Source organism: Chaetodon auriga, chromosome 15, assembly GCF_051107435.1.
Source record: "Chaetodon auriga isolate fChaAug3 chromosome 15, fChaAug3.hap1, whole genome shotgun sequence".
NCBI classification, from domain to species: domain Eukaryota; kingdom Metazoa; phylum Chordata; class Actinopteri; order Chaetodontiformes; family Chaetodontidae; genus Chaetodon; species Chaetodon auriga.
Genome location: NC_135088.1, coordinates 3,782,890 through 3,810,760, shown reverse-complemented (window position 1 = coordinate 3,810,760; position 27,871 = coordinate 3,782,890). Strand labels below are relative to the sequence as shown.

General features: G+C 45.8%; 1 protein-coding gene across 3 annotated transcripts in view; it reads right to left on the bottom strand.

The window, feature by feature from the left end:
* Nucleotides 1-27,871, bottom strand: part of gria4b (glutamate receptor, ionotropic, AMPA 4b) — a 91,708-nt gene that overhangs the window by 42,340 nt on the left and 21,497 nt on the right. For all 3 annotated transcript variants that reach the window (XM_076749924.1, XM_076749923.1, XM_076749925.1), the window contains exon 3: nucleotides 5,766-6,005. In XM_076749924.1, the coding sequence (XP_076606039.1) occupies nucleotides 5,766-6,005 (240 nt within the window). The remainder of the gene's footprint in view (nucleotides 1-5,765; nucleotides 6,006-27,871) is intronic.

The following is a 27,871-nucleotide window of genomic DNA, read 5'->3' as shown; positions in this document are numbered from 1 at the left end:
GTCCTCAGTTACTCCTGAAGGAAGACCTGGTTCAAGACAGGTGTTTCTGGAGCCTCCACAACTTTCCCAGTCTTTATTGCTCCTGTCCCAAGCGTGTTGCTGTCGCCTCATGTTTACCACCTCATTCTGTTATAGCCTGGTGTGTCTGCATGCTAACATTTGCTAATTAGCACTAAACAAAGCACCACCTTTATCTAAATTCAGGTGTAGATATCTGTGGCAGCTTTCATCGATCCATCCAACAGCCCACTGAGAAGTTTCAGCCAATCGGCTCCTCCTGTTGACTCGGCTGCTGTTTACCTGTTTTCTCTGGGCCTTCTCTGAACAAGCTGCGGTTTCCATCTGTGAGTTGGATTTTAGGTCTGAAGCTGTTGAGCAGCAGAACTGTTTGTTAACTGATCTGAGTCCATGTTCACACTGTACATCTGTTTTTTTTCTCCAAGGAGGAAAACCCAGAGCAGGAAACGACTGAGGCAGCTTTGAAGACATCCAGAGCCTGCAGCTCCCCTGGTGTGAACACACCTTATTTACTTACCTTACTTTACTTTGTGGCGTCTGTGTCTACCTGCCCAGGGACTGCAGGATGACAGCACCTGGAAGCTAAATCTGATTCAAAGCTTGAAATGAAGGTTTTTGTTCATGGTGCCTGACAAATAAAGGTAATACAAAGGACGGAGTGTGTGCAGGCCACAGACCAACAGGCCGAACACGACTCCCTGCGGTAGCTGCAGCTTCTCGGCTGCTATTGACTGTATTGACTGGAGTTGCTTCAGCTACAAATGAGCAGCTGTTCTGGCTCGCTGTTAGTGTGGAACCATTGACTTCTACACCTGCATCCGCCTGGTCTGAGGTGTGAGGGATGGTGTGACGTATAAAATAACAAAGGTTGGAGGTGGAATGATGATATCTGTTCCTGAATCAGTTTCAGACGGCTTAAAATCAACATTTTTAACGTCACTTCCTGAATGTTGAAACAACTTTTCTCAGGAGATGAGGATTTAAAAACGTAAACTCTGCAGCCATGCAAGCAGCTCTGTGACGCTCAGGCACAGCAGAGCGATGACGACCTACGACCTCCAACAATATGACTCTTCCACTTTCACCTGCTTTATTTCTTCATTGTCAGACCTTGTCACCGTGAACGTAAACGGAGTGAAACAAACTGAATAAAGGCTTCCAGACAATGAGACAACGCTGCAATAACAGCACGCATAGACAGCAGCGAATTTAGCAGATTAGCCGATTAGCTCGCTAGTGATAACTGCAGCTCAGCTACGCGACTCTGTAGCTTTGCACATTGTGACAGTCTCTCAACATTAGAGCCCTTAGAAGACGTAAAAAGTCGAGTCATTTATTAGCTTTGTTGGGCTTTCAAACCCATCACACTGTCTTCTTCAGCAGCTGGAGTTTCCTCAGCTGTGACTGAAATCAACCTGCTGATCTGTAAACTGACAGGTGTTATGATTTCATCTGTTAACGACATTTTTATGACTTCAATTTGACCAAAAGCTCTGAATTATTTAAAAAAAAATCAAAAAGACTAGAACTGAATCAGCATCAGGAGTCAGAGCTGACACATTACAGCAGCTGGAGCGAGCTGCTTGTGCAGCGTGTAGAAATATGACATCCCATCATGCCCCTTTGTGCACACAGCGCAGGAAAGCGCGGCGGCGTCAGTCGGGGCGAGCAAAGCGTGCAGAGGGCCGGCTGATTACCAGCTGATAAATGTGCCGCCCCGGGCCGTATGTGCAGCAGCAGCCAGCCGCAATCAGCATCAGCATCGGAGACTCGGCCACGGGCGGCTGAGGTCGGACTGGTGTGAGCGCTTTGTGCTGATTGGAGCAGAGCTCGATGGAAGCGCAGTGAGGAAGAGGAGGACAGGAAGTGCACATCTGGGTTCACGTGTGTGATTTCTGCCTCCCTGTTGTCCCGTCTTCACCCTCCGATGTGATGAAACTGTCTGCTGAGCCTCCATCCTTCCTCCTCCCTCCTCCTCACTGAGTCCTGCTCTCCAGAGACGCTCATACCTTTAAAAACAGCCATTCATCACGACCTGAACACTCCACTGCCAGTCCATCTGCAGCAGGAACATAGTCTCCTCTGCTCCCTTATTTCCTCTTTGACTCATGCCTTCGCCTCCTCGGTCCTCACCTCATTTTTCATTTCTTTTCTTCTTCTACTCTTTTATTTTCTTGTTTTTCCTCTCCTCCATTTCATCTCCCATCCTCTTGTCTCCTCTACTCTTGAGTCCTCTTCTTCTTTCCTCCATCCTTATTTCATCTTTCTATTCCTTCACTTGTCATTTCCTCTATCATTCCCTCTCCTCTTGTTTCCTGTCCTCTTATTTCCTCTGCTCCTGTTTCCTCCAATCTCTTTTCCTTTCCTTTTCTCTCCCTCATTTCAACTCCCTTGCTTGTGTTTCCTCTTGAAACCTTCCCTCTCCTTTTGTCCCTCCTTATTTCCTCCCCTTGCCTTTCATACTCTTTGTTACCTGCCTTCTTCTTTCCTCTCCTCTCCTCTTGTCACCTCCTTCCTTGTCTCCTCTCTCCTGAATCAAATTTCCTGGATTTGTTTGATATTTCATTCTATTTGTATTAACTTTATTAGTGTGAGTGTGTGTATGTATTTACGGGAACTCTAGGAAGGCTAATAGGAACAGCACGCACGCACGCACGCACGCACGCACGCACGCACGCACGCACGCACGCACGCACGCACACTGCTACAGTATCTGTGGTGCTTTGATGCAGGGAATCAGACTGGCGCCCATTGACTGAGCTCAGCCATGCGTGGGCTGATTCTACATTATAGTCAATACTGGATGAATGCCTGGCCCCGTGTGTGAAAAAATCCTCAGGCCAAAGTGCTGCAGCCTGCACCCAAAAGCCTTCTGAAAAGCACTCGCATGCGCACACACAACGCTAATGCATGCACATACAGTCCGGCGCTGCTGACGTGCACTCGCACACTCTCTTATTTGAGATTTTAAAACATGGAAGCCTGCCTGAGTACTCCGCTCTGCTCCTTCATGGACAGAGGCAGTAAAAAGTCGTGCAGTAACAGTGATTCTCCATTTAGCTTTTGCAGCCCGTTGCGGACAGAACGCCTCATGACTTTGAGGATTGTGAGAAATGCTTGTGCAGAAATTTGCTTTCATGCTGTGCCAGGCAGCAAAACAGATTTCCAGTGATCAGCGAAAGCTGGTGGGCAAAATAAAGCAGTAAGGGACACTAAAGGAAAGGAGGAATATCACATTAATAAAGAGGAAAGACGGATTGTGGAGGAGGACGACGACTGAAAGACTGCCTGTAAGTACTGAAAGAAAAACAGCATAAAGGATCCCAATAAAAAGGTTTATCCAGTGTGGAATAAACAGCAGCACTGACGAATAAAACTCCAGGTCATCAGCACATTTCCTTCAACAGCAGCCCCCCCCCCCCCCCACAGTGAGCCAGCCCTGTTTTTCATATCTGCTGTATCTCCTGTGTCATATCCCTGACAGCCGGCGTTTCCCACTGTTAGCATGACAGCGGCTTCAGCAGAGCGTCGGAGCCCAAACATCAGCCATCAGTCGGCGAAAATAAGTTTCTGCAGACGGATTTCAGCACCGTGGACAGAGCCATCAGGAGAGCTGTCACCACAAAACAATCAGACAAACAGAATGATTCTGATGAATCTGAAACCTGAACTGTAAGAAACACGTGACTCCACACAGATGTGACACAGTTGAGCTTCAGGTCGTCTCCACAGGACGAAGCCTTCGCCTCAATATCAGGTTTACGAGACTCAGCTGGATTTGTGACACTTCTTCTTATTCATGATCAAACCTTAAAGAGGTTTCTGGTCATTGAATGTCAAGTCCAATTTTCTCCATTTTGCGTTTGTGGAAGGAACAAGACCCTCGTCTGCCGGTCAGATACAGTAACAGGGCCTGCAGCAGGTCGGACAACGTGCTGCTGACGCCACTTTTAAAGGTGTTTCTGCAGAGTTTGAGACGCCCGTCGGTCATCTGGAACAGACGTGCTCGTGTTTCTATAAACATATTGCTGCACATCAGCTCTGACAGGCCTGCAGGCGTCACATGTCAATGCACCAGCCTCTCATTTGATTGGCTGCAGATGTTTTATCCCCATTCAAGCTGTAGGAAGCACCTGCCCAACCAGATTTTTGATATCTGGATTGTTTAGATTTCTAGTGGCCAAATTCACCACAAGAGCACAAATGACTGACATGAAATCTCTAAATGAAGATACAGCATTGACTCTAATACAAAGTGGGAGATTACTGAGCTACAAAAACTGATTTAATGAAGTTTTAAAATAATCCCCAGAGGAGAATATGTCAACCTGCATGTGCAGCAGAAAGCACATCATGTCTCCAGCACTTGAAATAATCATTACAGTCACTTTTGAATTAGCAGGAGACTAAAGTGTTGAGATATCACATCATAACATCACCACGGTCTAATGCTGATCCAGAATCAGCTGTGATAACAGACCCAGGCTTCAGGCAACAGGTCGAGTGTCCTCAGACGGTCTGCAGCCTCAAAGAAGCTTTGTTGTGTTTTTGGAGAACTCTTGATCAGATACGAGTCGGTTTTGCTGAGAGGAGAGGAGGCTTTTACCCAGTCAAGCGTGTCCGACCTGAGATAAGAGGAAAAGAGTCTGGGAATGAGTCTGAAGGGGGGGCGTCCTGATACGGTCCTGACTCTGAAGCCCCCCTCCAGCCCATCTCTCATTCACTGACACAGCAGCGCAGAGCGGGAATGAAAAGCCCTGACTACCTTCTGGAAAATGTATGAAAGCGAGATGTGGAGATGTGATCCAGGCAGTAGCCCATATCCATTCTGTCTTGTAATGGAAATGTGACATGGGGGGGTGGGGGGGCTGTCTGTGAGGGTGCGTGAGGCAGAAAAAATGAAGCGGGAAAGAAAAAAGAAACAGAAACACACGGATGAGAGGACTTCAGGTGGGAATCGAGTCGGCGAGAGGATCGACGCTAACGTGTAACAGCAGAGACGCTGTGGCCGAAGGACAGCGTGTGACCGCCTGCTGACGGTCTCTGCTGCTGTCAACGAAAACACAGTGTGATGATGTCATGAAGCAGCACGGGATCATGGGAGTTGTTGTCCTCAGTGTTAAATAATGCTGATGAAAGTCTGTCTGACTGTTCCGACGAGGTAACGTATAAAGTTTTATTCACGTTCGCTGACTCTGTCTCTGAAGTACCATCTGATGTTTCTCATGACGCCACTGACAGGCGATCGAATCAAATGCACCGCTACCTCGACCTGTTTGAAGTACACAACTCAACAATAGCAGCAGCAGACGGCTGCATCCACCGTGTGAGAAGGAAAGTTACTGTTAAAGTACCCAGCTTATCTTATCTTATCTTATCTTAAATAACATAGGTCTTGTCCTTTTTATGCATTTAATGTGGAAACGTTTCATTTTGTGCATTAAATATACATTTTCAGTGGGAGCAGGTTAATTAAATTCATTACAAAAACTAAAGATAAACTTTTTTTCAGTTATATGGAAAAATTAACTAAACTGTTCAAAATGGATATATTTAATTACAGATAACAGCTGAGAGAGGAGCAGTCAGTAGACTCGTTCTAGCTGTAGCTAAAGCGAGCTGCGGCTATCTCGCCACGTCCATTTTGTCGTTTTCTTGGAAGTAATTACAGTACAGGCGCACACATGCTGCCACTGTTACATCATCCTCCTAAAGGTGATATACACGCGTCCACCCTCAGCTCTCACCTCGGTCGGTGTCGTACAGGAAGACGAACTTGTTCCAGTCGTAGTGGTCGAGGAGGGACAGGAGAGCCCCCCGGATGGACGGCCGGAGCTGCAGGGTGAACTGGCTCTCGCCCTCGGTGGGGAAGCTGGGCGTGATGAGGGAGATGTGCAGGGCGCTGCAGAAGGACGTCAACGTGTGGACCGAGCGCTTGTCGTACAGGCCGAAGATGGCGAAGACACCGCGGGAGTACTGGGAGCAAACTGTGGAGGAACACAACAACAAACATCATTAATAAAGAAGAGGATAGAAGGTTTTCACCTCGACCCACAAAGACTCAAAAGCACCTTTTATTTCTTTCTAGTCGGTTATACAGTCAGTATGATCCACATCCCTCCAGGCACGAATGAAACTTAAAGCTACACTGATCTATTTGTGGCCACTTGGGGGCAGCAGAGCAAGCTGTCAACACCACATCTGACATATAAGCACCTTAAAGAGCTAACAGTTTTTGCAGAGCTGAGAGGAACTGCCCAGCGGCGTCATTTGAGCCACTGTTTATATAAAGAAATATCAAAGCATCTTTAAACATGATGCATTTTTAAAATCTTAATTCATTATTCTCAAATCAGACATCCACACACTTCTACAACAAAAGGCTGCGAATCAGTTAACTCTTGTTTTATTAAGCACATTTCTCCCATGGTAATTTCATTGTGTAGGAGCAAAACAAAACAGGAAAAACATCAACAACACACACAATGAGGGCTCATCTCCAGAGAAACATCTTCTAAATGCTACAAATCTTGGCACAACACCAGAAAACTAATCCATGAAGTGACGCTTCCAGCTTGTGATGAATAGAAGAAGAACTGGGTCGTTAACGTGAGCAGTGATAGCCGTCATTTTTGACAAATGCACCTGAGCAGATGATGAAGATAAAAGTACGCTCAGTGTTTGAATGACAAGTGACGGCGGGAAAATACGGAGCAAAAATCACCCCAGCGATGAATACTGTACTTGGCACCATGACTGGAGACAAAATAACAAACCATTATCGCGCTGATTACCACTTTAAATCCTTTCAAGAGAACCGCTGAATGCAGTAAACAGAGATCAAAACCAAACGCATCCGTTTCCTCTCGTGCTTTCATCTCAAAAGCTGTTCTCTTCCCTCATTTAAACAGCAACAACAGTACCAACATTTCCTCGCGGCGCGCTGAATCTTCCCCTCGTTGTTGTGTAGATATATTCTAGAGGACGTTCCCCATTAACAAAACACATCGCATTCATGCCGCGCTGCTCCACGGCATCAAACAGCACAAACTCAACCTGCATCTATTGTCTCTTATTGGTCAGACTTTGAATTAAATGGAAATTCTGCATTATCATAAAGTCTACACGAGCTCTGCTGTGCACACATACGCAGCGTGTGCTGCTTAAGGAGATCTGCTCATTATAGAAAGGTTTGGCTGTCTACAAGAGCCGCGCTATAATTGCCCACTTTTTACACACAACAAGAGAAAGGGAAGATAATGAGCATCCTCTGCCAGTTTCCGGGTACGAGGAGAATCAGAGCGAGCGGCAAACTGAAGGAAGAGCTCAAGATGTTCCTCTTGTTAAAGGGAAACGGGGGGTGGGGAGGCTGCTTTACTGACAAACCCATTGTTTCCATGCAGAGTGCAGCACTTTGCTGTAGAGGCTGCTGTGATCTGCCTGCAGCCTCCTCCCTCGGTGAGACAAACAAGACAACAGTCAGAGAGACGGCGAGGAAAGCCACGCGTCTCCTGTTGTACACACAATTAAGGAACATGGAGGTGCCGGGAAGGAGAAACACGGCAGTCAGGACTGTGCTGTTGTTGGGCTTGTTGTGATATCACAGCTGAAGTTTGCTTTTCCTCGTGTCAGGACTCGTTTAGAGTCGGCCTCAGTGTTGGTGAGGAGATCTTACAGCAAATATGCTGCCGTCATGCATCTGAAGAATTAAACGTGACTGGAAAAACACCGTCTTTATCTCAGATAATGAACTCACATCCTTCCTCACAGTGGAAGTTCATGATGCATTTAAAGTTCCAGCTTCCCCTCCGGTCAAAAATGTACTTTGCTTATCGTTGCTTCAGCTGGATGTTTGACCTTCGCTGTGCAGAGCGATGTTTGACTGGAAGACTTTTCACCATTGTCTGCTGAAGGGGAAAGTTTCTCTCTGCTCACACTGACTCTCACTCGTCCGGAAGTCAGTCGTGGTCCAACATGCAACTTTTAACAGGTGTGATGTAGAAAGTTCACTGCAGACGCATTTACCTGCAGCAGCGACACCTGGACCTGAACAAACAAGCTGAGGATGTGGAACGGTTCTTCTGATCAATAAGCAGCAGTCTAGCAGCTGTCGAATGTGGTCATGCAGAATAAGGCATTAAAAAGTGCTTCATAATGACCAATAAAGAGCCAATATGCCTGTAATGTTCTGATTGGTTACTGCACAGATAGGGGGCGCCGTCATGGAAAACAGAAATATGAAACAGACATTTCTCTGTTTGGGTTCTAGTTTTCTCTCCTAAGAGAGGACAGGACCAGGATGGACCACCGCATTATCCTAAAGTATGATTGGCTGTCTGTCCAGGGAGAGGCGGGCCTTCGTTTGAACCAGCCGCTGTTTTCTTCTGTTTGCAGCCTGCTGATGGAGGTACAGTTCATTTTTAAAGACTTGAAGAATAAAGTGTGGAAGCTTTATGGAAAGACTCTTAATATAAGGACGAGAGATGATGAATTAAAGCTTTTCTGATGTGTGTGCGCGTGCACACGCATGTACTGACTCCCTGAACACCACAGTAACATTTACTGTAAGTGTGTGTGTGCGTGTGTGTGCGTGCGTGTCCATATTGAGGGATGAAGGCTCACAGGATTCGTGGTAGAGAGAGCATCCACTCAACCAAGAAAGGAGTCCAGAGGTTGGAAAATCCACAAAGCCCACTGATGTCCCCTCAAGGGATGGGATGGCATCAACACACACACGCACACACACGAACACACACTTCTCTGAGTCCTCGTACGCACACACCCTCGCTCTTGATGCGTGCTGTTCAGCAGAAACACCAGTTTTGATTAACAACATATTAACGAGCACGTGAAGTCGCCCGCTGGTCTGAGATCAAAGCTCACTCCGACTCTGTCTCCCTCTGCTGAGTTTGTCTCTAACTGCCGCTTGTTTCATGTCATCAGAGTTTCATTATCAAAGCTGATAATTCATCAAAAACAAGACTAATATTCCCACGATAACCAATAATAATGTATTTCAACTGTTGCCAGCGTGCCTTTAAATAATGTGTCACATCGTGTTACAGGATTCACTTTGTGGTAAATATCAAACTGCTGCCTCTCCAGCCTGGACACAGTCAGACAAACAGGACTGATTTTACTGAACAGGAAGTACAGTGGCGCTGCTGATATTTCCAGTTTAAACGGAAAAATAAAAGCCAGAGGAGGAGGAAGTACTCAAATCTGTAAAGCTAATGGAGTACTCAGTACAAGTACCTCATTACTCTAAGTAACTCTAACTTCGCACTAAAAGAAAAATCTTCTCAACACCAAAAAGTTCTGAAATCATCATCAAATCATCAGTGCTTGGAAGTCCTGAAGCAGCCGTCCGATTGGCTGGAAGATGCCATGAAGGTTTTGGCTGTGTGTTGAGTCCAGCTCTGAGGAAACAAAGGATGCCTTCAAGGTCGCAGTGAAGCACAGTGAGGAGCTGCCAGAGAGGCCGTCGGCGGACAGAGCAGCGACGAGCTACAGCAGAAGCCAAATGGCAGATGATGAGTGCTGTTGGTGTCGTTAAAACAGACTGCCTCGGCGACGAAGAAGGGATCCATCAGGACCAGGAGCAGCGAGCAGCTTGGCCCGCGTCGGCCCACCGCTGAGTTTGTTCCCTGATGAAGATGAGGATCTGCGCTTACTGTGAAGAATGTGGTGTCTGCAGGGCAAATCTCTGCCACTTTGCACAGTTTTACAAGAGAACGCTGAAATAATGGAGTCAAAGTTTTATGGAAGTCTGTTTGTTTAAAGCACGATGGGGAAATCAGTTTCCATGTGGGGGAGTGAGAAACTGGCTGCCGTGTCAGAGGATTATCTGCCTGCGGGAGGAATGAAGTCGTAACTGTAACCACGAGTCGACGTCTGCCTAAACATCCTACGTTCAGGGTCCACCTTTAACTTCTTATCGCTCATCTTTGCCCTCGGCTGCTGTGCGACACGCCTCTCACACTCGACGTACTGATGTAGCCTGCTGTGCTAGCTGTGACGTTAGCTAGCATTATCATCTTTAACCACCAGAAGTCAGTGTTTGCACAGCCAGAAGTGCGATGTATGAACCAGAACTGTGGGCTAATTATTGTCAGGGTCCAGAACAACATGCAGGCACTAAAGTTACAGTTTAATATAAAAGATAAAGTTTATTATCATTAACCATGAACTCCACACTGAGTCCTTTCAGAGTAAAGGTCTTGTAATGACGACTCAGATAATTCTCAAACTAAGACTTTGCATTAAGAAACAACATCAAACCCATGTTTCTGCCTCACCCACAACCTTGAAAACCTTGAAATCAGATTTTATTGATAAACTGCTCCTCTGATGAGCGAATATGGACTTTCTGTGGAGACACCATTATGGTACTGCACAAAACAATCTCCAGCTCATGATTATCATAAACAAACAGCCATCAGTACTCTAAAATCAATAAGACAATGACCAAAGCATTGATCGGTCCATTAAAACAATCTGTTTCCACAAACCTTACAGAGGTTTCATGTTTCTCAAGCGCATCCCAGAGGACTCGTATCATGTCTGATGAGTCAACAGCGAAGTTAGAGACTAGCTGAACGTTTATTATCCTCAGGAGGTGGTGGAGATCAAACAGAGCAAAAAGCAGAGTGAATTCTGGACTTCCATTCATTCGACTCCATGTGGATGCTAATGCTGTTTCATGTGTAAACAGGTGACTGTTTGCTAACACGTTCACAAACTCTATAACGTTGTGTGAGCAGCTCGTTCTGTCGCCTCCAAGTGGTCAAACAGAAAATCAATTGATGCAGTTCACACATCTGTGACATCTGCTGCTTAAACACAGCAGCTGATTGGCTGATGATGTGACGGATAAAGTCCAGCTACTGGCTGATTTCATAGACTTGCCTGAACTTTGGCCCGATGGACCTCTAGAGTGACTTAATGAGTAATATAAACATCAGGCGCAGACGTCACTGGACTTTTGTCTGTGTAGATTAAATTAATTCATACAGGATCAACAATGCCAAGTCAAAGTGAGGCGTCTCTGCTGGGACGCAGGAGGGTTTAGTCGATAACACTCAGAGAGTTAAAGTGTGTCGAGACGCCTGACGTCACGCTGCTCTTCAGGTGGAGTTTTATAATTACTTAAATGAAGCGAGTACAGTATGATATTTGTGAAAAATGAGAAATTTTTAATGGGAAAATGTGAAATGCATAATTAAATATGTGCAACTGACTGGATCTAATGGGGAAAAATACTTGATATTAATAAGAAATAGATACTGATGAAATATTTAACTCATTTAACTCTTTAGCTACACACTCTGCTGCCTGTTAGCGACGGCCGCAGCTTCTGGGAAAACCCATTTTTCCGCACCTGAAAAAATGTCAGAAAAATGTCAAAGTGAAGTCTGAGATGTGACACGTCCCACATGTGTTCTGAGACACAAAGCGTCACAGACAGTCCCGAGCAGGATCGCTGCAGAGCAAAGAGACAGCAGAGGCCAATAGAAGCGATCCATCAGAGTCAAGCTGTATCAAGCAGAGTTTGCTCCGTGTGACCTAGTCGTGATGTGACAGCAGTCGTACTGACAGCGAGTGGGCGGCCGCCAGTGACAGGCCGGCCTCCTGGACTGGTCCATTTAGTCCCACACCAGCAGTGACCCTGAAACTGCATCCGCTGGCCTCACACTCCACTGCACAAACAGGTCAGAGCGCGCACACACCGACTGCAGCTCGCTCTGATCAATGGGCCAGAAGGTGTGTGTGTGACACACTAACAGAGCAATGCAACACGAGCTCTGCTGTCGTTTTACATAACCCGTCTGAAAGAATCATCTCTTCCAGCAAAAAAATCAACCCCGTGTGAGTGAATCTGAAGAGCGTCTTCTGTCTGAATCATCCGGAGCTTAACAAACCCTCAAGCTGAGCTAAGCTAAGCTAAGCTAGGCTACGCTAAGGTGAGGTGAGGTACAGTAAGCTTTCCCAGTCTGGTCCCAGTGATGAGCAGCTAAACTGCTTTGTCATCAGGGCTCTGTGTAATTCAGGGGACGGTTGGATGCGGTCTAGTGCCAGTGACACACTTTCCCCTCGCTCCCCCAGGTGTCAGGCCCCGCCCACAGCAGAGGGCGGTCTGATGATGGCGGCCCCCGACCTCTGCCCCGTCAATACATCGACCGCACTGCACACAGCAAACCTCCATTATTTACCACTCTTTTCAGAGCTGAAGCCCACTGCTGCGGAGCGGCTCCACCGAACTCTGAGTAAAATCACTCATTAAATTCATTACATTTCAGGGAAAAAGTGCAATAATGAATAACAGGACATTTAACCTGCATTATTTACGGCGTCTTGGACTTTTCCTCCTGTAACTCCTGAAGATCCATCAGCTGTTCAAACCCTGTGCTAAATCATGTTTGTTAATCACTAAAGCTGCACCTGTATGCACCTGTGTTACTTACTTTCTAATAAGAAGATCCACATGAGTCACCCTGAAGCACTGCACAGCCGAGACAGTGACTGACTTGCTTGTGCGACGGTTCATCAACTCACAAAGAAGCAAGCAACATAAATGGAGGTCTTTTATGAAAAAGGATGGAGGGGACGAGCACGAAGCCCCTTTGGGTCCGTAATAGTTTCTCTGAGGTGAAAATCAATGCGGACCTCTGTCTGAGCGGTCCAGATGAAAAGAAGCCATCACCACTTTACCGACCGCACACAGGCAGCCATTTTGAAAAGGTATCAAGCTGGATTTTCTCCATTCTTTAATTCAACACCTCCACTGATGCGACGACTGTCAGACACAGCGTCCTGTAGCGGCTTCACTGAGGCTAACGTTTCCTTTATTTAAAGGTTAATTACTTGGTTGAACTGGATCCCATTCTGTCAGCTGGATGACAAACTGCTCAACATCACTGCAGCCGAGCCACAAAAGCAAAACTGCCTCATATTTACGCTTAAATCAATGACTTCCAGAGAGGTGTCCACCTTTATCACCTTTAAACTGGTGGCGTCCCAGTGGGAACAATTAACTGTTTTGTGACCAAACAGCTGCAAAAACTAACAACGTCTCCATCAGCTTTGTTTTTGGTGCTAATTAGCAAATTATACTGTGTAGCAGACGAGGAGTGCACCTCCCAGGAACTGCGTTTGCAGAACTGCTACTCATGTCCACTGCTTTACTTGGTAAAACACAGCTTTACCTTTCACAGGAAGTTCTATTGGAAAAAGAAAAAAAAAACCAAAACATAAAAAGACGTGTTTTTACGAAGTAAAGAGAAATAAAACACGAGAATCTGCCATTCAAAGTTAAGATGATGACCAGGGCAAACGTTTCTTCTGTAGCATCTTCATGATGTTAGCATCTTTCCGTTAGCGTGCAGCCCTGCTAGTCTCTGCAGCCGCTGCTGGTTTGACCCTTACAGGCACCCAGAAACCACCACCAACCCGACATAAGGCTGCACAATCCCTTAAATCTGCACAATCCCTTAAATCTGAGGTAAATAATGTTTTAATCTGCATCAAAACACACACACACATATACAGTAGTTAATAAGAAAATACCAAAATTAATCAAAAATTAAGAAATCCCATTAAAAAAAACAGGATCTGCAACATTCTTGATGGTGTTTCTCGGTCCATTGCATGACTTTCCCCCGAATATCCTGCTCACAACAAACAAACAAACAAACAAACAAACAAACAAACAAACAAACAAACAAACCGACCGCTGGGACAGAAAACAGAACTGACCCCAGAACAGCCTCCACTGACCAGCTGTACACTGAGTCTGTGTTACAGTCACAGGTAACAGAGCAGCACAGACAGGCAGCTGAAAAATGATGCTACAACACACACACACACACACACACACACACACACACACACACACACACACACACACACACACACACCTTCATTCAGCTAAACCTGGCACCAAACTGCATACTGCTGCCTCCTTTTATGTGTGTGTGTGTGTGTGTGTGTGTGTGTGTGTGTGTGTGTCAGACTGAATAAGGCGTTTGTGCCATGTGCTTGTGTGCATTCAAGTGCATGTTGCATGCATGTACGGGTTTGTGCGCATGACTTTCCTTTGGCATCTCTCTCACACACACACACGCCTGCACGCGCACGCGCACACGCACACACACACACACACACACACACACACACACAGAAAGCGAGTCCCACTGGACATCACTGCAGCACATTCCCACATAATGCATGAGCGCCACTGACACACTCACTTACACACACATGTACACACACATGTAGTGTGCAGCGCTGTACTCTGTCTGCTTGATTTTATCTCCCACCATGCCCTGGGTTAAAGAGTGGTGGTGCAGGGCAGCAGGGAGGAATGATGAAGCTCTGCACATCATTTACACACTCCTCCTCCTCCTCCTCCTCCTCCTCCTCCCCCTCCTCCCCCCCAACCCTATCATACAATCAGGCCGAGGTTGAATACCGAAAGAATAGAGGTAGCCGTGTGTGTGTGTGTGTGCATACACAGAGGAAGCTGGTTAAACCCAGAGCGTCACAACGACTGGACGCACCAGAATCTGATGAAATGTGTTCAAATCTCATTGTTCTGCCGAAGCACCTTTTATTCTGTGTCCAATCAGAAGGACAAACCTGGACGTCTATTTCTGGACGTCTGCGTGGAGTCTACTCAGAAAGCCTCATTACAGCCCTGCAGTAGATAAACAGAATCAAACAAACGGCATCATGCGCGCCACATCAGAAGCTGTCAGATCAGGATATTGGTAAAACGATGGTGCATATTGGCGACATGCTTAAAATCACACAATCAGAAAGTGGAGCTGCACAATTTCACTAAGTGCATCCTGCAGCCTGAGGACTCCGCTGTCGTTCCCCCGGTGGGAAAACGGACATGACAGATGGGTAAAATACAGCTATGATCAGCCAAACAGCAGCCACCAGATCTGCTGCTGACCCATGACTTCCCATTTACCCCAACCCACAAAAATAACAGCTAATGATGTAGCAGGGATCCTGAGCGGGACTGTCAGGAGGCACAAAACGCTCCAAACTGTGAATATTTTAAGTGCAACCACCGAGGGATGAGTGAACTAAACTCCTCGTAAATCCTTTACCACTTAGCATCCATAAAACATGAGCTAAGGCGAGACGGAGAGGGGAGAAGTTACTGGGAGATAATGGATAACAGCCAATCAAACTGGCCACGCTCGCTGCTCCCGCAGAGGAAGAACTGATGGTGAAACACCTTGAGAGGGACATTTGATCTGTCACAGGGAGAACAGCACACAGGTGTAAATCACAGAATTAACGACGGCTGAATTCCATTTAGCTGCTTCGTCTTCGGGCTCCTGGTGTTGTTCACGCTGAACGGAGCCATCGCTAATGTCGTTAGTAACACCTGTGCTTTCCCCATCAGGACAGGTGAAAACATCCGCTGAGAAAAAGGCCGACAGTCATATCGCTTCTGCTTTTATGTCCGACTAGGAGACGAGTTCCTGCAGCTAACAGGGATTAAAAGATACGATAAGGTTAGAGAGGAATAAAGGACGACAGCAGGGCAAACTAAAAACGCCATTTTGGGCCTTCGCCTGGCTTGTGGCGGACGTCGCAGTGCGCTGGATTGAATTAACTTGTATATCACGTCCCTGTAAATGTGAAAGGAAATCAATAGGAATATGAACGCTGCTTCTTTTACGGCGTCTGTTCTGTAACCACTTGTTTCACGTGCCTGAGGGACGAGGTCAGTCTCTCTGGGCTCACTTACTGAAGCGCATCCGACAGTTTGGATGCTAATTTTACCGTTTCTCTTCCAAAGAAGCTAATCTGGAGGTTTGTTACTCACATAAAAACCCAACATGTTGATGAGAAAACAATACGATCATCAGAGGACACTGTTACCAGTCCAAGATGAGATAAACCGGAGCTTGGTCTCCACCAGCTCCTGTGAGGGAGCTGTTTGACCGTTTAGTGACAAAACACGTCCCCCAGCTAGCTCTTAACTCCATCTGTCTGCTGATTTGGAGCTTTTTGGCTAAAAATGAGGCAGTAAGAGTGAAACAAAACTGTGAAGAAGTATCTGACGGAGTTCAGGAGATGTTGAGTGTGAAGGAATTTTAATCTCTGCAGTCGCTGAATTAACATGCAAAGTAAACTGACAGATTTTTTTTTTTTTTTTTAAGGAAACCACATTTCAGCAGAGGAGGGTTTGATGGACAGATGGCTGCCAAATATTGACAAAGTGTGAAAAACAGACTATTATGTACTGCGCCATGAGCCGGTGTCCCGCCGAGCGTTCACACAAATTAACATCTCCGCTCGGGAACAGTCACATTAAAGAGTGAACACGCTTCACGACTGTCAGCCGAAGCACCAGATCTCTGATTTGGAGAGCTGGACTGAAAATGAGCTGAAAAGGCTGTTTTTATAGATGTACGCAAGTTTAAGCTGCCGTCTCGTCTTTAAAGAGGAATTCTCCTTTATTATAACAACGGCTCTTATTCTTGTAGGTCAGGCCATCATCCCTAACAGCGATAATAACATTTTACTCACTAAGTTAATTGCTGATGAGTGTTGGGTTGGGATCGTTGAGAAAAGGTCGCTTATTTTTGGGAGCGTTGCCATTTTGAGGTTCATCCATCACTAAAGGCCATCGTTTATTGTTTTAAGGCGGCGAGTGAAGCTTCTTTCCTCCCTGAGAGAATCTCTGCTTATCCTTTTCTACATTTCACTCGTTCTTCTTCCCCTTCATCATCACCTCCAGCAGAACAGAATGAAACAGGAGTGTGTGTGTGTGTGTGTGTGTGTGTGTGTGTTGTTTCCAGCCTCACCTGAAGATGTCCTCTCTCGCCCCTCTTTCTTCATAGAAATAAATAAACTTGAACTACGATGCCAAATGGGGTCCAACCCGCACATGAAGGAGCACGCTCAAAACACACACACACACACACACACACACACACACACACACACACACACACACACACACACACACACACACCAAGACCCACATAAATACCCACATGTGAGCATGTCAGCGAGAAAACCAATAAGCTGCAGGACGGCACCCCCGACGATCACAGCGCTGCTGCTTCATATCTGCACGGCCTGATTTACAGCAGCTGCTGACATTTCTATGCTCCACAGGTGACTTGGCCAATATAGTTCATCCAATACAGACATCAGCAGCGCCAAACAGCAGCTCCTGTACTGTGTGCTGCTCATAAATACACAGGAAAATACACCTTTCTGAAGTATTTTAAAGGTGCTGGATGATTTAAGTGAACTCAGATGCTTTGCTAATAGGTGGACCGCAATTTCTCATTTAAATCCACTTAATAACTAAATGTTTACACAATTAAAACATATAAATACTTAAAATCATGATGTTTTGCTATGTTTTCATGTAAATATGACTACAAAATGAATTTGAGAGAGAATACTTCAAACAAAACCCTCAAAGGACGTTTCAAATTTACTGTTAACCTCAAAGCCTTCCAGAGAAAACGGTTAATTTTGTCCACAGTGGACATTCATCACCTGTCGGCAGGAACAGGAAGTGTCCTTTATGGCACATCTGCAGTCCAGAGGTTTTCAAACTGTGAGCAGGGACAGGCATTTGCATCAGACTTTGTGCTCGCCTGAGTCATAGCTCACACACAGACATGTTGGACATATTTTTAGATCCAGTGTGACTTACACTTCCCGAGGATATCATTATCTCCGTGTCTGTTTCTAATTAACCGTCCATGAGTTTGTTTAGAAATCACGGGAAAACATTCGTTCATTATGTTTGAGAATCGTCACGTTTTTGAGTTTCTTCAGTGTCTAAATAATCCGGTGGCAGTTGTCAAACTGCAAACAGGAGCCGCTAACAGCTAAGTCGCTAACTTTGAATGGTGGCAGTGTGTCAAAATGTAAAGAAATGTAGGCAACAAAGTAAAAGTCAAGCTGTAGCCCCCAGCGAGCTAACTGACACATATTGGATGGACTGCCATGAAATGCAAAGGATGAAGCTGTGTGACGTTTCCTCTGCCAGGAGGTCAAAATGTCCAGTGAAACATCTCATCATCTACCAGATGTATTAGCTCATGATGAATCTTTGTGACTTCATACCCTGGCTGCTGATCTACAGCCAACACAAAGATTGTGGGTCAGATTTAATCCATAACCTCTGGATATGTCACGAAATCTGGCATCTGCAGCTACGTTACAGCGAAATTTCACTTTATCCCGACTGTTTTCAAATGTTAGCATGCTTATGCTAAACCAAGATGGCACAAAAAGCCCCACTGAGCCTCCAGTCACTAGCCTGGGTGTAGACTGTTGTTATAATTCATCTCCTCTCATACTCTCTCAGGGAAAATGGAAAATCCAAAAGAAGCCCAAAGCTATGCAGAGACAGCAAAACATTCAGAAAACATCTGTAAACCTGGTTTCATGTATCCACTCGTGAGCTCAGTGGCTTCATTCATCTCAACCACACTGGCTGGAAATATCACAGCTAGCTGCTAGCAGTAGGTCACATTTACTGACCTGATGCTCTCTATAGTTAACCAATGAATGTGAGCGCACGAGTGACTGTGAGTGACCATGAATGACATCTGTAAGTGAACAATCACACTGCACAGCAGCAGCTTGCCTGCAGTAGGAACAATACGACTAGAAGAGCGTCGTTAACGTCACACATCAGCAGCACAAATGTCACCGCGGATGCTGACGGTGGGAACAATGAGGGAAAGCAGCTGAGTGAACAAAGACGACACAACAGCTGATACCAGGTGGTGTGAGTGTGTGTGTTTGTGTGGACATACACTCTGTGTGTGTGAACAGTTGAGAGGAAGTGAACTTTTTTTCCCACAATTTATTTAATCATTGTCCAATCATGAGGTCATTTTAATAAAAGAAATGCGTCAAGGAGCGGTCAGCGCCAGATGTGATGTGAAGTAATGCCGTATCTAGGATCTTCTGCGTTATCATGGCATCCATCGGTGGAGGATGGGGCTCTCTTAGCATGTTAGCTAATAGTTTATGACTCACTGGATGGTCAGAAAGCACAGCCTGGGCCTGAGGGAAGAGCTGCACCACGAGGCCTCCACCTGCTCAGCTCAGTCAGGTGGCTGCGGGTCGGCTGTCGGCCCCGGGGAGCAGCTCGGAGCTGCGCCACGGAGCGCGGGCTAGCTGCCCACAGAGGAATATTATCGCTGATAGGATCTGTTTTAGGTCATAGGAGCGCACACATGAGCAGACACACATGTGCGCACACACACTGAGACATCATGGGAAAGGGCATCCAGGAAGAGGAAGCACACTAGTTGAAGAAACACTCTGCTTCAGTGATTTTTGAGACAGTGTATCCACCCACACACACATATACACACAGACAGACAGACACACACACACACACACAGACACACCAACACGCATGCACACATGTACACACTAACAAGAGCCGGGAGATTCTCGGTCTGAGGACAACAGTTCTTTTTCGGCTGATGCTGTCAGATCCTCTCATCCTCAAAGATGCATGGAACTCAGTGGGAACACACACACACACACACACACACACACACACACACGCACACGCACACATACACACATACACACACACTGGGTCTTCCTCAAACTCTGTTTAAAAAGCCACAGAGTAAACAGTCTGAGAATAAAGATTTAGGCAAACAAACAGATGAATATTCATGGCGTGCATTGTGTGTGTGCATGTGTGTGTGTGCGTGTGTGTGTGCGTGCGTGCGTGTGGGGTGAAGGGAGGTAAATCAGAGCCATGAGTCAGAAAAAGGAGGGACAGGGGGAGGAGAGGGTTCAGGGAGGACGGGACATGCAGCGAGGGCAGTACAGACAGTGATATCTGAGCAGCCACAACACAGCAGAGCTGAGACGCACTCGTCGCCTCCCTCCATCGCTGCAGCTCCCAGCCCTCCTCGCTCCATGATTCAACCCTCCTCCTCACTTCGACTGCGTCACACTTCCATTCATGACGGTTTTGGTCTTGTTAATCCACCCAGGTGGCTCCTTTTATTTCCTTTTAAAGAATTAATGGTGCCTTGATCTCAGAAGGTAACGACAAACAGTGCTGATGTCCTTCCATGATTCAGTCTATCTGATGGCAAGAAGACACATATGGTCCCCAGAGGACGACTCCTAGACTTTAAGGCCAAGGGCTTGATCAGGTCAAAATTTCCCCTTGATCAACACTTAATAAATATTGAAACTCACAGATCACATTCATGCTCCCCAGAGGAAGAACCCTTCTCTCTCTTTAGAAATCGATAACGTTCATTCTGGTCCCACCTTCAGGATAAAGCTTTGATAAACCCCCTTTTATGCTACCTGTGCAGCAACGTTAGCGGCTAGCTGGTGAAAGCAGTGGAACATTTACCTGGTGGAGGTGGTGGAGACCAAAACAGAGCAAAAAAAAAAGAAAAGTATATTCATTACGTGACCAGAGACACAAGTCCAAATGCATGATGATGTTGCTCTGATGTGTAAACGGCAGCACGAAGCAACAACATGTCAGATATTTAGCTTTCAGTTTGTTCTGCTGCCTCCAAAGCGGCTAAAGAAATGCCAAAAATCAATTAATAAAACATTAAAAACACACCAGTTTATGATCAACACAAAAGCCCCGCAGCTCTGACGACACATTAAAAACAGACTTCAGTGCGAAAAACATCCGAACATCATCAGTTTCACTGATGTCAGATTTAATCCAGGCCTGTTGTATTGGACTGCATTAGACTGCGCAGGTGCATTTAAACTGCTTACCGCCATTGGAACGATCAATATTCAGTATCACCTGAGAGATGCCAAACAACGTCATGCATTAAAAAACAAGGCGTTTCATCTTTGTGCCTGTGAACGTGGACCAGACCCACCACTGTTGTCACACAGCTGACATGTTCTGTCCTGCCGCTACCTTGCACTAACCGCCGTAGAGATATTTGTCCTATTTTTAGAAAACGCTGAAAGCAGCTCAGACAAGCAGAAAATATCAAAAAGCACACCAATATATTTGCAGAGTTATCCGGCGAGGGGATGGGAGTGGGGGGAGGAGGAGGAGGGCAGGCAGAACTTAGAGTAAGCGTCAACTCGGATGGCCAGGGAACGCCGGGAGGAGCTTCCATCTCTCTGCTGCCTTTTATCAAGACGAAGAAAAGAGGAGAAAATGCTGCAGCGGCTTTATGCAAATTCTGTATATTTCAGTCACGTATGTAAATCTGCAGGAGTGCGTATGGATTTACATCACAGCTAATAACGAGCTACGCAGTGAGAAAAACCAGTACATTCCAGTAACAAAGCCATCATCCCATCATGACAACAGTAACAGCCCCGCCGCTGCCAGCTGAGTGCTGAACGTGTGCTTGTACCACACCATGCAATCCCATCATTTCCCAGTTACTATTTTTATATCAGCTTATGTCAAACAGACTGAAAACTGGCATTAAATGTTTGATTTTCACTCAGTCCCACACGACTTTAAACTAGACCAAATCAAAGAGGAAACATGTAAAAACCTAAGAAATATCTGTTTGTATTCGACAGCAGCGCGACAGAAACGCATTAAAAAAGTGAACGTGCACAAGAAGTGATTAATTTAGTAATGAGATGCTTTCACCCTTGGGTGGTGAACATAGAAGGTCACGGGGTGGATGAAAAAGACGTCAACCAACAACGACCTTCAGGCGGTGCTGCACACACACACACACACACACACACACACACACACACACACACACACACACATTAATAAATGCCAGTGTGTGTGTGTGTGTGTGTGCATGGGAGACGGAGACACACAGACATGATGAGGAGGATGGGAGGAAGCAGGAAATATAAAAAGCCTCTTCAGTTGAAACAAATGGAGCTCTGGGCGCACTCGACTCAGTGTTACATGATCTTAGCTTCGTGTGTTAGCATGCTAACGTTCAATTTGATAACATGCTAATAAACACGAAGCAGGAAGTATCGTCGCTGTGTCTCAGTAGCAGCTCTTCCTGGGGTCTAAATAAGGACACACAGCTCAACACCACCACCGGGTGCAGCTGAGGCTGATGGGATGTCATCAGCTGCTGGACAACACAACAAGTATTATTGAGTAAATAAACTATAGTTGGGTTTCCACCCAAATGTAGCACAATTTACAATCAGATCTGGTAAAAACTGCACAAGAAAATGCAAATTAATGCGCATTTCTGCTGCTAATCAGCATTAAACACAAAGTAGAGCAGAGGCCGATGGGATTGTCACTACTTACTGAACAATATAACAGGTATTATTGAACAAATTGAAGGTTTACACCCAAACGTAGCACAAATTCTAATCAAATTTTGAGGAAAAACTTCATAAGAAAAAGCAAATTAATGCACATTTCCAGTGCTAATTAGCTCTAAACACAAAGTAGAGCCGAGGCTGATGGGATGTCTTTAGTTTTCCTGGTATTTGCATAAAGTAAACAAAAAGTACTGGACTAATTGAAACGATGACGCTAGATTAAAAGTCACCAAAAGTTCAATTTATCCTGAAGGGGAAACAAATTGAATCCACGCTCGTTGAGATACGATCAGAGTCGACCAGCTCACATGTCTGGAATCAAGCCGCTCACGTGACTTGAAAATTTAACGAGCTTTAATTTACATGAGGCTGAAAAAAACGGTGATGTTTATTTTACTGATGCTAACGATAGCTCATAATTGTGACTGCATCATTTCACAAATGACACGGTGATTGAACCACGGCTGATTTTGAATGAAACATCAACAATCAGCTCCAATTATCCGTCTGACCCCACGAGATGAACAAGCCTGAGAGGTTAAAGGAGAACCAGAGAGACAGAGAGGAAGAGACGACGACAACAAGCCACATTAGGGAGCGAGCGAGAAGCAGAATGAATGAGGAGCAGAGAGAGAGAGAGAGAGAGAGGAGAGGCAGCGGTGATTGAGTGGCGGTGCTTGGAAAGCATGCCTCCATTTAAACCCCGCCACAACTTGCAACCAGATGGGAGGGTTAATGAGAAGAGAGTCATGCCTGAACACGACGCCGCGGTGCTGGGCTGCACCAACAGGGAGCACTGAAAGTCCCTACAGGGAGTGTGCATGTGTGTGTGCGTGTGCGCAGGGTTTACAGTATGTGATGTGTGTGATAAAGGATTGAAGGTTGATGCTAAAAACTGCATCACTGGCAAACACCATCTGGGTGTTCAGAGGAGCGTGGACACCCAATCTCTTTCACACATAAACACACAGAGGAACGCTGTTACCAGGTCTTTAAGAGTAATTGCTGGAAGAGGGGAGACTTTCCCCATTTTCTCAGCCCTTCCTGGGGTTTAAACCACCAACTGTCACGCAGCTCAATCGCACTCCCACCTTCACTGTGGTGAAGTATGCGCTGAATGTAAAGTAAAACAGCATGCATTATGAAAGCCATGAATAATCCAGACCCCGTGTCGCATTTACACGCCTCACGACACAACAAGGATTGTTTTCTCAGTCCAAATTGCTGCATGATCCAAAAGTGAGCCCTCGCTTTGAAAAGGACAGGATGGACAGTGTCCTGACGCCATCACGTTTTTTTTTTGTTTTTGTTTTTTTTTGATTGTACGCAATGCACAAACTTTGATCTGACGGACAAACACAAGCTTTAAAATGATTCAGACCTTCATCATTTCCCCTCCCTGCATGTCTTAGCCAGGCAGTGGGCTGTGGGCGAACGCTGTTTTTCCTTACATTTAGCATTAGCGCAGAGTGTCGTGATGCATTAGCTACCAGCAGCTTTTGTTTGCACTGTAACCATGAACAACAACTTTGAACTGTGAAGAAAAAGTCCAAATTCGATGACTAGGAGGTAAAATCTTCAGGGACAAGTTGTGCAGAGGTAAAATCTTTGATGCTTTACGGCTTCCTGGAAATTTATGTAATTTCTGCTGACGCGCGCTGTTGGGACGGGACATCATGACACTGTGAAGGACCATTTATTCAGCTAATGAGACATGAGGTTTTGTTTACACCTATCGTGCAGCATAAGGTCACCATTACAAGTAACACCATCCATAATCACTGTGCCGCTCTGAGCTGCCTCCACTGTTCCATATTCAACCTTTCCTACACGATGCTGAGTCAGGACAGACGAGGTGTCCTTTGTTTTCATGCTGCTGGGTTTTTATCTGTGTGTCAATCTAAATCCTCTCTTAGAAAACATGATTAGTGGGTTTTAGTCCAAATCAAGCGATAAATTATGAAATATCACACAGATCTGCTGCACAGAAAGTTGGTACCTGTAAGGACAACTTCACTGCTGGACAGGCTATCAGAAACACTCGTCTTTGTACCTGAGGGGGGGGCACCTGGTAAGATGTCACCTCCCTTCCTCGTGGGAATATCTGGCTCAGCTCCAGACCAGATACTGTATCTACCTCCACTCTGTGTTTCCTGTCTTCCTCGTTTTCTGCAGCTCTCTCCCCTCCCTGATGACTGAACATGTCTGCTCCCAGCAGCCTTTTCCTTTCTTTGCTCTGTGTTTGTTCTGCTCCTAATGTAGTCTCCTTCTCGCTGTGGAGAGGAGATGACACGGTGGTGGGTAACTCTGCTCCTTTGCTCTCTCGCCTCCTTCTGCTGCTGTTACACTTCAGTAAAGCTCAGTACAGTCAAGTGCTTCAGCCGGTGTGTTTAATTGCTTTTCACTTCCAAGAAGCTTCCCTGCTGGCCCGCACCGAGAAATTCATACATCAGATGATTGGGGTGAGACTCATAAAGTGCTACTGTGGTATTTAATTTGGGACAAGATCCTGCTCTGCACTTTGACAAAAATAATCCACATCTGGAGCTTGATGACCCTGAACTGATGCCCAGTGACCAGAGTGTGACCAGCTAACGATGATGTGACAGTGACTGCCATTACACACAATGACGACCCACCTCGTGTCCAAATGGAAACAATATGATGACGTCAAGGTGTTAAATTAAGCAAAGATCCATCTGCAATTAATTTTTTTTAAATCGCTGCTTAAAACTGTGTAGCTGCAAACTCCAACAAGGATGCAATCAAGCACCTCCCACCACCCGCTGCTGGTCAGAAAAGAGCGGCACATTTTCTAAACTGTTCACAATGTGGAAGCACAGTTTGGCGTTCGATGACCAATCATCAAAAACAATGGCTGCAGACTGTAAGTGCAGTTCAATGTGCCGCACACTGCGAGACGGCCCTGCGTGTTTATCAGGCCACCGGCGTTCGATCACGCTCGTCACCCTTCACGCTCCAGGATACTCCAGGAGATCCGTCTTTATTGGTATGTGCTGTGGAGGACAGCTGGACCTCTTCAGTCCCATATAAATCTCCATCTGCGGCAGACAGCGGCGACTCTGACCTCATTATTGCTGGTAACAAGCGTTATCAACACCATTTGGGCTCAGGATTTATCTACTCCAGCCACACAGCCAGACGAAGCTCAGGCAGCGCTGACGCTGGTGGCCGCAGATGCTTGAATGTTTTCACCGCAGACTTCAGACCAGCGAAACTGATGAGGTTCAATGAAAAACAGAAGCTTGTTTTTTAAAAACTGTGAAAGTGGAAAATCGGAGGACTGAGATTTACATGTATGTTACATCATCTTTAGCCGTGCTAGCAGCCAGCGGTGGGTCGAGAACTGAAAATCTTTACTCAAGTAAAAATACAATTACTCCCATAAAAAACGTGCGCAAGTAAAATAAAAATTAGCATTTGGCAAAGAATAAAAGTACTTGGTCAATAAAATCCTGAAAGTAGAAGTTACTTTGTGTTTTTATACTGTTCACAAGTCATTTTAATGCACCTCCAAGTCCAAGTCTCAAGTCTTTTTGCATTAAACAACTGAACATCAGCATGTTAGCATTGTCACTGTTAGCATGTTAGCCTCTCGCAGCTGCTAGCATGGCTGTAGACTCTTGATTTACTGTCATTTTCTTATCTTTGCTTTGTAAAACACATTCAGAGCCGTTTACTGTGCTGTTACACGACATGTGACATGACTTGAAGTACAAAGGGAAGTAAGGGCGAGCCTGACACCATGTGACACCAACCTGAGCTCACCTGCAGTATTTAGTGTTGGTGTCACCAATATATCTGCAGCCCTGCTATTAACCTCTGGGTGGCCACGCTGCATTACTGTGTCACTGTGACTCAGCCGGCCATAATTTCTGCGTTTTCCTTCCTGCAGTTGCACACAGACGTTTCAGTTCAGCTCAAAACGGGGGTAAAATCTTCCATAAGCTCTGGCAGGTGAGCCGTTAATTTTGGCTGAAGGAGAGCTCTTCACACTCTCAGCTCATGGCTCCATCACCTGCTCTCTGTGCTTTCATCAGCACAGGATTTCTTTATGTTTATGCAAACTGGCATTAATGATAATGTATCTGTCCAGAGGGATAATTTCAAAATAAGGGTCATCTTGACAATTTGAAGCAATTTCAAATGTAAAACTGCTATCAGAGTTTATTTTGGTCCTTCTCTTGTTTCACTTTTAAGTCAAGACGTTACACTAAAACTGTCTTGACTCGATGTTGTCGTCTTGACTTACTTAGTTTGAACGGCTGCGTTTTGCACAAAAGGCTCCTCAAATCCAGATCAAAGGGAGGCGTAGTTTGGTGAAAACCTCACAGCTTCTTCAGCACAGTGAACACAGAGGAGATGATAATGTCTTGCTCTCGTTCGGGGCAACAACCAATGAGAAATGAATCCAAAATGAAAGGAGGAAGTGGGACAGAGGACGAGAAACATCCTGCAGCTTGACCACTGAGTGAGGAGGAAACAGGCGTGTTCACAGAGCATCATGTCTGAGTGCAAACCCCCGTGGAGAGGAGAGTGCTGGTGGAAGGTTTGGGCAGCATGTCTTCAGCGTCACTGCAGTTCAGGTGCAGTTTTCAGCTAACAGCAGCCCTTCAGAGGTGTGACGCACCTGAGAGCTGTCACAGAAACCGAGTCAGACGAGATGGCTGTCGGTGTGGATGTCAATAATTCAAAATGCGGCTGTTTATTTGTTTGTTCTGCTCTGCTGTTCACTCACTTGCAGCGCGGTGTGAAAGGGCACATGAGCATATGTACACACGTTAACCTGCATAAACGCATTTTGCTAATCCTGTTCGACTGCATCTGCTGCTTTTTACTTTACAGTAACTCATACACACCGTCCTGTTTTTTTTTCTGCTGCTGTAACAACAAATTTCCCTGCAGAGATCATTAAAGTTTCCTCATTTTTCTTAAGGTCTCAGAATAAACAGAAGCTGCTGCAAGAGGAGGACACCTGACTGGATTTGGTCCAACGTTCAGCGAGTTTTGTGCAGAAACAACACAACTCTGTTCCCCCTCTGCGACCCATCCACGTCAATGAGACGCCCGGCGTGTGTGTGTGCAGGTGTGTGTGTTTACATTTTATATTAGACTGGTGTCAAAGCACATCAGAAATCTCTGCTGCCTCCTTCTTCTATCCCAGGAGCACACCTCCTCCTTCCACTCACTCTCTCCCTCCTTCTCCTCCTCCTCCTCCTCCTCCTCTCTGCCTCTGTGCCGATTATCTTTCAGTCCCATCAGTCGCCCAAACAAACACCAACTTCTATCTGAATCATCTAACGAGGCTACACGTGAGCAGGGTCAGGCTGGGGAGTAACAGAAAACATGGAACACGGAGTTATTCGGTAACCATAAACCTTTAACCTTGTGCACACATTACAATACTTCACTTCATCTCACGACACACAAAACCACAGCTAATCTCACAGATGCTAATTCATTATGACGGCCTCTAGTGAAAACGTCTTTCAGTGGGTGAAAATTTCACCATATTTTATCTTTAAAGCAGAAAAAATGAACA